The sequence below is a fragment of the Elephantulus edwardii genome, unplaced genomic scaffold, assembly GCF_000299155.1.
Source record: "Elephantulus edwardii isolate Elephantulus edwardi_28Jun2011 unplaced genomic scaffold, EleEdw1.0 scaffold00274, whole genome shotgun sequence".
Taxonomy (NCBI): domain Eukaryota; kingdom Metazoa; phylum Chordata; class Mammalia; order Macroscelidea; family Macroscelididae; genus Elephantulus; species Elephantulus edwardii.
In genome coordinates, this window is record NW_006400024.1 from 1,955,512 (window position 1) to 1,966,241 (window position 10,730).

The 10,730-nt window shown below is 53.2% G+C and overlaps 1 protein-coding gene across 1 annotated transcript in view; it reads right to left on the reverse strand.

Annotated features, from left to right (window-relative positions):
• Positions 1-5,455: 5,455 nt before the first annotated feature.
• Positions 5,456-10,730, reverse strand: part of CMBL (carboxymethylenebutenolidase homolog (Pseudomonas)) — a 31,860-nt gene continuing 26,585 nt past the window's right edge. Inside the window, exons 3-5 of the mRNA XM_006900166.1 lie at positions 7,856-7,916; positions 7,423-7,560; positions 5,456-5,635 (exon numbers count right to left, since the gene is read on the reverse strand). Of these exons, the coding sequence (XP_006900228.1) occupies positions 5,456-5,635; positions 7,423-7,560; positions 7,856-7,916 (379 nt within the window). The remainder of the gene's footprint in view (positions 5,636-7,422; positions 7,561-7,855; positions 7,917-10,730) is intronic.

Here is a 10,730-nt window from a genome sequence, read left to right on the forward strand (position 1 = left end):
TGCAGGGCCCCCGCGTCCCTGGGCCTCCCTGCAGCCTGGCTAGCACACCTTCACTGTGCACACCCTGACACCTCAGGCCATCTCCCTTGTTTTTGTATTCGTTAAATTAAAGAACCTTTAAGCAATCTATGTTCTGTGTTTTTCCCAAGGAAGAGACAGTCTCTGATTGCAGCAGTGAAAAAATTCAAGCAGCTGTGAGCATTGAGGCTTTTCCAGCAATTCCTTTAACAGAAAACTGGGGGCCCCTCATTAAGTGGAGCACCCTGTGTTGAAGAGAGGAAACCCTAAGGTATGAGACAGGCTTCCTGCCCACATTCTGCAGGCCCAGGTGTGATTTCTTCTTCACAGTGGGGACCCCTGCAGCCACAGAGAGAGGCTACAGGTGAAGAAGAGGGAGCCTTTGGGCCAGGGCACGCTTCCAGGGGGCCTTGAGGTGCCTGCATGCTGCAGAGACCAGTGCTCAAGGGGTACGTGCCGTGTGGTGGCTGGGGCAGGCTGGCATTGCTGGTGGGCAGTGCAGTGTCCTCGGTGGTCCCAGCACTCACTTGCTGGTGATTAAGCTCACCATTCCCAGGGAGCTCGGACCTGCTGGGTGGACAGCACAGAGCTGGGTTGGCACAAGGGGACCAGCTTGGTGCTGGTCAGGAGAGGTTGCTGCTGACAGGCAGCTGGAGTGCTGTTTCTCTTGAAAGACTTTATCCTGGAGTGACCTCTTGTCCGTGCAGGGGACACAGCTGCTGGGCCAGCCTCCCAGGGGTACTCGGTTCTTTTTGCTGAAGCTGACCACATGGAACAGCTAACCAGTGAGCAGAATGCTCAGCTCACACCAGCCAGTGGCTGCATGATGTGTTCAGAGGTCAGGGAGCATTAACTGTGGGGCTTTGTCTTAGTCCTGCTCCCCAGCAGAGGATTGAGAGGGGCCAGGCAGTGGTGGTGTTACGTGCCGTGGAGAAGAAAGCCACCCGGGACTGATCCTCCAGCAGGTTTTCAGAGGCTCTAAATTGTGTGGAGAGAGCACCTATCTTTCATCCTCGACTGCCTGATGGATTTGAACCACGTACTTGCATATTCCCAATCCAAAGAAAGGTGACCTGAGAGAGTGCAGAAATAGTAACAGTATCATGTGAGCAAGATTCTGCTGAGAATTATCCAAAAACGACTGAAACAGTACATCAGAGAACTGCCAGAAGTCCAGGCTGGGTTTAGAAGGGGCTGTGGTACTAGGGATATTGTAGTTGATGTTAGATGGGTATTAGCTGAAAGCAGAGAATGCCAGAGGAATGTCTATCTGTGCTTCATTGATTATGCAAAGGCATTTGACTGTGTGGATCATAACAAACTGTGGCTGACTCTGAGAAGAATGGGAATCCCAGAACACTTGATCATGCTAATGAGAAACCTATACTTGGACCAGGAGGCAGTTGTCAGAACAGAGCAAGGGAACACTGCATGGTTCAAACTTGGGAAGGGCGTACGCCAGGGATGCATCCAATCTCCAAACCTTGTCAACCTGTATACAGAGCAGAACATTAGGGAGGCTGGGCTCTATGAGGAGGAATGTGGCATCAGGATTGGAGGAAGACCCATCAGCAATCTGCGTTATGCAAGTGACACAACCCTGCTTGCTGAAACTGAGGAGGACCTGAAGCACTTGCTGCAGAAGGTCAAGGACTGTAGTCTTCAATATGGATTGAAGTTCAACATCAAGAAGACAAATTCTCACCACTTGGGCCCATTGGCAGCAGCATGATAGATGGAGAAGAGATTGAAGTTAAGTTACAGCTTGCTCAGCTCCTTCATCAGCACTCTTGGCACCAGCAGTCAGGAAATCAAAAGACAAATTGCATTGGGACAATCTGCTGTCAGGCAGTTTTCCAGAGTACTGAGAAGCAACAAAGTCGATGTAGGGACTAAAGTGCACCTAATCCAGGCATGGTCTTTGCAATTACTTGCTGTGCATCAGAGAGCTGGACAGTGACCAAGGATGACAGAAGAAACTATGCCTTTAAGTCATGGTGCTGGATAGAAGAGTCTTGAACATAACCATGGACCAGAAGAGAACAAACAGGTCTGTCTGAAAGAAACAAAGTTTCTCTTTGGAGACCAGGATTTTGAAGCTCTGTCTCACATACTTTGGGCACGGGGCTTGGAGGAACTGGTCCTTCGAGAAAGACGTCATGCTTGGGAGAGTGGAGGGACAGCAGAGGAGAGGAAGACCCCGAATGAGATGTATTGCTATAGTAACTGAGGCAATGGGGGTAGGTTTATCAGTCAGTGAGACTTGCTTAGGACAGGGCAGGTTTCAGAGCTACTGTACACAGACAGGTCGCTGAGTTGCAGTTCGCGCAATCACCACTTCACCACAACAGTGTCTTGGTTTAGGTATAGGATGACACCTGACAGTCAAAAAGACCCACCTTCCAGATTGTACCCGTCTCAAACAAGAGGCCATATTTTCCATAGCATCTTCCCATATTGAAACATGAGGCTTTAATTTGTTTTCAGGTCTCTCAGCCTGAGAAATGCAGAGCAAGTCCTTCCCTTTTCTTCTCCAGGGCCAGCTCTATACAGTCCATTTTGTACGTTGCTTTGTCCTCTCGAGCTGCCCTTTGAAGTCTTTTCCACTCTCTTCCTTCATGTTTTCCCTTTCTTCTGGCTTTACAATGCTCTGGTGCAATTTTTGGTTTTCTCTTCTTTGTAATGATCTTTGCTCTCTTCATGGATGATATCCTTGATACCATCCCACCCAAGACTCATCTGGTCCTTGATCAATAGTGTTCAATGCTTCAAGCCTGTTCTTAAGATAATTTTTAAATTCAGAGGAAATAGATTGAAGATCATATTTTGGTTCTTGTGGACTTGTTTTCATTTTCTTCAGCCTCACTCTGAACTTGCACGTGAGTGATGGTCTGACCCACAGTCCACCGCAGGCCTGGTTTTTAATTGCTGATACCTCCTCCCAACAATTCCTTCCACAGATGTGTCATTCTGATTCCTGTGCATCCCATTAGGTGAGGTCCATGTATGAAGTCACTGTTTGTGTCTTTTAAAAAAGGGATTTACAATAAAGTCATAGAAAATACAAAATTCAATTATTCTCTTTCCAGCCTCATTTCTGTCACCAAGTCCATACTTTCTGACTTGACTTTTTATTGCAACTTTTGCATTTCAGTCACCAACACATCTTGACTGCATGTTCAGTCAATTTCACACTGCAAGATATAGTAAAAAAAATCATTTCTTCTTTGGCTATAGATGAATAATAGTTGTATTAACAGGTCCTCCTTGTATCTGTATGGATAATATCCTGTAACTTACAACATTGTATTTCAGGATGGAACTTGAACTAGACTTCTGGACTATGAAAGCAACACCGATCTTCTGTTTTTCATTCCTAGCATAGTATTCCGTGTGATTATGTGATTTACAATGGCTAAAGCTAGTCTGTTCCATCTCACTAATGCCCAGAATGTCAGTGTTCTGCTTTCCACATCATTTTCAAAATTTCTAGTTTTCCAACAGTCAGGCCATGTACATTCCATGTTCCAGTTATTAAAGGATGCTTGCCATTCTTTTTCCTCATTTCAACAACTTCCAATCTGGGCTTTACCACCACGACTACTATAACCACATCCCTCTACTGGGGTTTTCAGAGGCCTGGTATCTAAGAGTGGCTGCCATCCTGCTTCCTCGGCTGTCTTAGTCTGGGGCCTGCACTAACACCCATCCACCATGGGTAACCCTTGTGGCACTGAACACACCAGTGGCACAGCTTTCAGTCTCAGCAACCCTCAAGTTATCTCAGTGCAGCAAACTGACAGACAAGCACTGACCAATCAGAACAATGTTCCCTCCACTATCTCTTCACAGTCCTGTAAGTTTCTGTCCTTACCATATCATCCCTCTGTGTCCATGCACTGTCCCCTAACAATCCTGTCAGCTTCTGCCCTCAGCCCACCATCCCTGTGCCCCCTGCACTCTGTCCTGTCAGCTCTGCTCTCAGCTCTGTGTCCCCTCAGGCCATTTGCTGCGTCACCTTCCCAGCCCACCTGCTTCCTGTGGAAAGGTCCCACCACAGGCATCATCTGTGGTGCTGGACACGTGACATCCACCACCCTGGGGACTGTGAGCCCAGCATGAACTTGGCCACATGGGTGAACGCTCTGATTGTAACAAGCTCCACAGGAGGGAATGTGGGATGTGAGGACAGAGGTCAGATATGACAGCTCACTGCACTTCCAGGTCAAGCCTCTCATCAAGCTGCTCTAAATAAGCCTATAAAACACATGCAGGTTCCCATGGGAACAGATGTGTGGCCACACCGTGACAACGCGGCCCGTGAGCTTCTGATCTACTTGCCTCTGCAGTTCAGGGTCTCCCCACCTGAGACGTTTAAAACGCTTTGCAGGCCAGAGAGGGTTCTGTGACTCCTGGGCACAGGCAGCTCCAGAATGGACAGGGCTGGCTTGTCTATGTGGCGTCAATAAGGTGGGATCAGAGCCGGTGTCCTCTCCTCTGAGAGACAAAGAATAAAGGACAGCAGATACGCGGAGAAAGTGGGAGAGCGCCACGCAACAGCCAGGACGGTGGGAGGGATGGCAGAGCTACGGCGAGCGCCAGGACAGTGGGAGAGACGGCAGCCACAGCGAGCGCCACGCAACAGCCAGGACGGTGGGAGGGATGGCAGAGCTACGGCGAGCGCCAGGACAGTGGGAGAGACGGCAGCCACGGCGAGTGCCAGGATGGTGCGGCCAGGCAACAGCCACGGCAAGAGCCAGGAGAAGCTCAAGAGAATGGGGGACCTCACTGTAGAGCCAACAGAGCCCTCCCCAAAGCTGGCGCCTCAAAACACAACTTCCACCCTGTTGGCTGCAGGGGGAGTGAGTGTCTGCCAGAGCCACCCCTGTGGCATCCCCAGGCCGCCTGGCACCCCCAGGCCACGTGACTGTCCCAGGCCACGTGGTATCCCTAGGCCACGTGGTATCCCTAGGCCACATGGCATCCCCAGACCATATGGTATCCCCAGACCGCGTGGCACCCCCAGGCCACGTGGTATCCCCAGGCCGCCTGGCACCCCTGGGTCACGTGGCTTTCCCAGGCCATGTGGCATCCCCAGACCATATGGTATCCCCAGACCGCGTGGCACCCCCAGGCCGTGTGGCATTCCTGGACCAGCAGCTTCAGGCGCACAGAGAAGCAGGAAGGCACCTCAGGCGCTGTGCACGGCCTGGGGCACCCAGCTTTTACACAGGACTCTGTCATCAGCTGCCAGCCTGTTTCATTTTTATTGGATAGAACGTTAAAAGTAAACGTAAACGATGTCATACATTCAACTATTCAGGTTTTGGGTGAAATCTTTGGGGACACACTGCTGTGATTTACAAGAGGAGACGACCCGTCTGTGTCTCCAGCTGGGTCCTGCACAAAGCTCTCCCGAGAGCTGCCTCGGCCGCGGCTAAACGTACTTGCTCAGCCATTCAAGCAGGTTCCTCCTGGCCTCCTCGATGTACGGCTTGTCCGCTGGGGCCACATCCTCCCGCTTCCGATGCACAAACCCGTGCGTTTGCCCAGAAAATGTCTTAATCTGATGATCAACTCTGCAGTGGGCTTTCAGCTTCTGGGTCAGCAGAGAGACCTGTTACACACGGGAGTTCACGTCACGTACACATGCTCACGCGAATACGTGAGACCGACATCAACACTGAAGAAACAAGGCTGTGGCTCCACAGAATCCCTTCTTCATCACACGAACACCTCTCACCCCAGGCAATGGTGAGAGCCCTCAGAGAACAGGAAGGACAGGGCACCCGCTACTGAAAACCACCGACAGAATGCATCACGTGAGGGGGCTCTGGTGACTGTATAAGGAGCTTTGCTCCCAATGCAAAGGTGTGCAGTTCGAATCCACCAGCTGCTCTGCAGGAGAAAGATGGGCAGTCTCCTCCCGTAGGACTTAATGCCCCTGAAAACCCGCTGGAGGGTCAGCCATGGGTCAGGTCCAACTCGACGGCACACAACAACAACAGCACAGAACGCACATGTTGAAACCATTTGCAATCACAGAATACAACATACCAGTTATTAAAACAGTGTCTAAATGACAATTTTGGAAGCACAGGGTTCTTCAGCTTTTTCTTACCAACTTAATAGACTCAACAGGGCCATTTCTAAAGTGAGATCCCACAGGAAAGCAAGCAGCAGGCCACCGTCCGTCAGGAGCGAGGCTGCATCCGCTGACATGCGGGATGGCCATGTGGGGAGCCTGCCCTGGACACCTCCCCATGGGCCGAGGTGAGATGTGCGCTCACAGCTGAGCGAAGGCGACAGTCCCCCTCTCACTCTCCACAAGCCCACCTCTGAAATCCCGGTGTTGGGAGAGATTTAGAAATCAACAGAAGCTGAGGAGGTGTTGGGTGTCCTGACTGACCCTCCCCCAAGGCCAGAGTGTTGGGGTGTCCTGTCCCCCGAGGCCGGGGTGTTGGGGTGTCTTGACTGACCCTCCCCCAAGGCCGAGGCGTCGGGTGTCCAGACTGCATGTATCTGGGTAGACAAAGGGCCTGATGTCCTGACTAACCCTCCCCCAAGGCCAGGGTGTTGGGATGTCCTGACTTACCTTCCCCTGGGGACCAGGACATCCTGAATGACCCTCCCCCGAGGACAGTGTGTTGGGGTGTCCTGATGGACCCTCCCTCAGGGGCCTGGTGTCCTGACCCTCCCCTGAGGCTGGGGTATTGAGGTGTTCTGACCCTTCCCCTCTCCTGAGGCTGGGGTGTCAGAGTGTCCTGACTGACCCCCTCCCCCAAGGCCTGGGTGTCGGGGTGTCCTGAACCTTCCCCCCCAGGCCGGGGTGTTGGGGTGTCCTGAGCCTTCCCCCCCCAAGGCCGGGTGTCAGGATGTCCTGACCCTTGCCCCCTCAAGGCCTGGATGTCAGGGTGTCCTGAGCCTTCCCCCCCAAGGCCTGGGTGTTGGGGTGTTCTGAGCCTTCCCCCCCAAGGCCTGGGTGTTGGGGTGTCCTGAGCCTTCCCCCCCAGGCCGGGGTGTCGGGGTGTCCTGAGCCTTCCCCCCTCAAGGCCTGGGTGTCGGGGTGTCCTGAGCCTTCCCCCCTCAAGGCCTGGGTGTTGGGGTGTCCTGAGCCTTCCCCCCAAGGCCGGGGTGTTGGGGTGTCCTGAGCCTTCCCCCCCAGGGCCTGGGTGTTGGGGTGTCCTGAGCCTTCCCCCCCAGGGCCTGGGTGTTGGGGTGTCCTGAGCCTCCCCCTCCCAAGGCCGGGGTGTTGGGGTGTCCTGAGCTTCCCCCCCCAGGCCAGGGTGTTGGGGTGTCCTGAGCCTTCCCCCCCAAGGCCGGGGTGTCATGATGTCCTGAGCCTTCCCCCCAAGGCCGGGGTGCCCTGACTGCACGCATCTGGTAGGCAAGGGGCCAACTCACCTGCTGCAGGGGGATGACAGCATCGTTTTCTGCAAAGATGAACAGCGTGGGTTTCCTCAGTGCGTACACGTCCTCAGAATCCTTGACGATGCCTAGGGATGTGGCAGGGGCGGGAGGGCCATGGGACACGGCGCGGGGCTGCTCAGAAAAGGCATGCTTTGGGGGGTCTGCCTTGTCTCAGCAGTTTCAGAGGCACCCTTCCAGACGAGGTCAGGGCTGTGCAGGTGGGCCCACCGCCCAGGACGCCCACTGATCTGGCCACGACCTCAGTGATGGAGGCAGGGCTGGTTGCCCAGGTATAAACCCAGATGAGTGAAGGGGCTTGGCCTCCACCTTTGTTCTAGAAGCATCTCACTGCCTGCACCAACCTCCCAGGCCCTCCTTCAGGTGCTCCCACCCAGCCAGGTCAACTTCCCTCAGTGCCAGCTATCACCAGGCAACCTCGATCAGAACCCGTCATGCTGGCCAGAGGGCCTCGAACACTGAGGCAGCTGCTAGAAGTGGGGGCCAACAGGGGAAAAGTGGGGTGCAGAGGGCGAGATGGCTGCTCCTTGCTACCAAGAAAGACAGCCACTAGAGAGCTAGACTCCCATATGGCCAGTGTTGTCCCCTCTGATGTCACCTACAGCCTGTCTGATGTCCTGTGGCCAATCAGGGGAGCTGGAGCCACGGAGGTTGGAGGTCAGCCCCGCAGGAACTCCTCCTTCAGACGTCATGTGACAGTGGGGTTTGTTGTTGCCACAGACTCTACACACAGCAGCTCTGCAGCCCGCCCTGTCCTGAGCCAGTCTCACTGATGCCCACACACCTATCCCCACTGCCCCAGTCACTGTATCAACCCATCTCATCCGGGGTCTCCCTCTCCTGCACTGTCCGTCCACACTTCTGAGCATGATGTCCTCTAAGGACCAGTCCCTCCTGGCCATGTGCCCAAAGTATGAGACGGAGCTTCAAAATCCTAGCCTCCAAGGAGAGACTTGGTTTCATCCTCTCCAAGACAGACCTCTGTATGTTCAAGACCCTTCTCCAGCACCACAACTCAAAGGCATCAAGTCTGTCATCCTTGGTCATTGTCCAGCTCTCTGATGCACAGCAAGTAATTGCAAAGACCATGGCCTAGATCAGGTGCACCTTAGTCTCTAGACTGACATCGTTGCTTCTCAGTACTCTGGAGTGGTTCTTGACAGCAGATTTTCCCAATGTAATTCGTGTTTTGAATTCCTGACTGATGGTGCCAGGAGTGTTGCTTGTGGAGCCGAGCAAGCCGTAACAGTTAACAACCTCGATCTCTTCTCTGTCTGTCATGGTGCTGCCATTTGGTCCAGTGCTGTGAATCTTTGTGTCCTTCATGTTGAGCTTCAAGCCACATTGAAGACTACAGCGGTGGATTCAGGTTCCCAGAAAATGGAACAGGAAGCACAGAATTTCACCTGCCCCCTCCTGACGTGACCACGTGTGTGATGACGATGCCCAGAGGACGGGAGATATGCCGCAGGACAGGGATGCCTGTCCACCAAGACGGTCAGGCCCTCACGTCTCAGCCTCTGCCCAGAGCCCCGATGAGCACGCGAGTCTGGGATCACCCAGGTCTAGGTGTGCGTGTGCGTGCATACGGACGACACACTGGCAGGCACTGGTCGGGGGCGTCCAGCAGCCTGTGTTTAGAACACGGGACTGGGCACCTCAGAGTCTCTCTGCCATCTGCAGGCGCCCCTGCACCCCTTCTCTGCAGGTGTAAATGCTGTACGTACGCAGATGCCACACACACCTGCCAGCCCCGTGGTCCTCAGCACAGCTCAGCGGCAGATTGGCACGTCCCCACTGTGATCACGCCAGGAGCAGGCGGAAGTGGCAGTGCTGTGGGCAGCATCTATGCGGCCCGTGAGCTCCCACGGCCACCTGCTGCGGGGAAGCCACTCAGTGTCCACGGTCCCCGTGTCGCACCGTCTCTGGGTGCATGCGGAAACCTCACAGACACAGCGTGCTGCTTTGTGGAGTGGACTGCTGTCTTCTCCTCTTGCGTGTGTGCATGTCTGAGGGTGTGTGTGTGTGTGTGTGTGTGTGTGTGCACTTGAAGTGCAGTGGTATGTCGTACGTGTACGTTTGTGAGCACATGCAGATATATGTGACAGGACGGCACACATGTTCTGTGTACACACAAGTCTGTGGTGTGCATGTGCTGTGGTGTGAGATGCATGTGTGATGCAGGCCATGACCTTGTGTGAGAGGTGTGGTCTGCACACACGTGATGTGTGTGACATGCACACATGTTTGCACACGTGTTGAACAAATGTATGACGCACTTGTGCTTGTGGTTTATAAACATCTGTGTATCTGTGTAGTGCATAAAGTGAGTACCCAAGTGTGATGTGTGCATGGCACTGTGTGTGCCTGTGTGTGTGGTGTGTGCCTGTGTCTGATGTGTGTGCCTGTCTGTGCACATGTGTGTTGTGTGTATGTGTCCACGTGTGATACGTGTGGTGTGTGTCCATGTGTGATGTGTGTCTTTGTGTGTAGTGTATGTACCTGTGTGATGTCTGTGCATGTATGTATGGCATGTGTGTGTCCATGTGTAATGCGTTTGCCTGTCTGTATCTATCTTTATGTGTAGCATGTGTACCTGTGTGATGTCTGTGCATGTGTGTGTCCATGTGTGATGTATGTGCCCATCTTGTCTTTGTATGTAGTGTTTGTACCTGTGTGATGTGTGATGTCTTGTGCACATGATGTGGTGTATGTACCTATGTAATATGTGTGATGTCTGTGCATGTGTGTGTAGCATGTGTACCTGCGTGATGTGTATACTGCATGTACCTGTGTGATGTGTGTGCATGTGTGTATGTCCATATGTGACATTTGCCTGTCTTTGTGTGTTGTGTATATACCTGTGTGATGTGTGATGTCTGTGCACATGTGTGGCATGTGTACCTGTGTGTGGTGTCTATGCACATGTGTGTGGCGTGTGTACTTGTGTGTGATGTCTGTGCACGTGTGTGTGGCGTGTGTACCTGCGTGTGATGTTTGTGCACGTGTGTATGGCGTGTGTACCTGTGTGTGATGTCTGTGCACGTGTGTGTGGCGTGTGTACCTGTGTGGTGTCTGTGCACGTGTGTGGCGTGTGTACCTGTGTGTGATGTCTGTGCACGTGTGTGTGGTGTGTGTACCTGTGTATGATGTCTGTGCACATATGTCTGTCCATGTGTGATGTGTGTGCCTGTCTTGTCTGTCTTTGTGTGTAGTCTATGTACCGGTGTGAGGTCTGTGCACATGTGTGTGCCGTTTGTACCTGTGTGATGTGTATAGTGCAG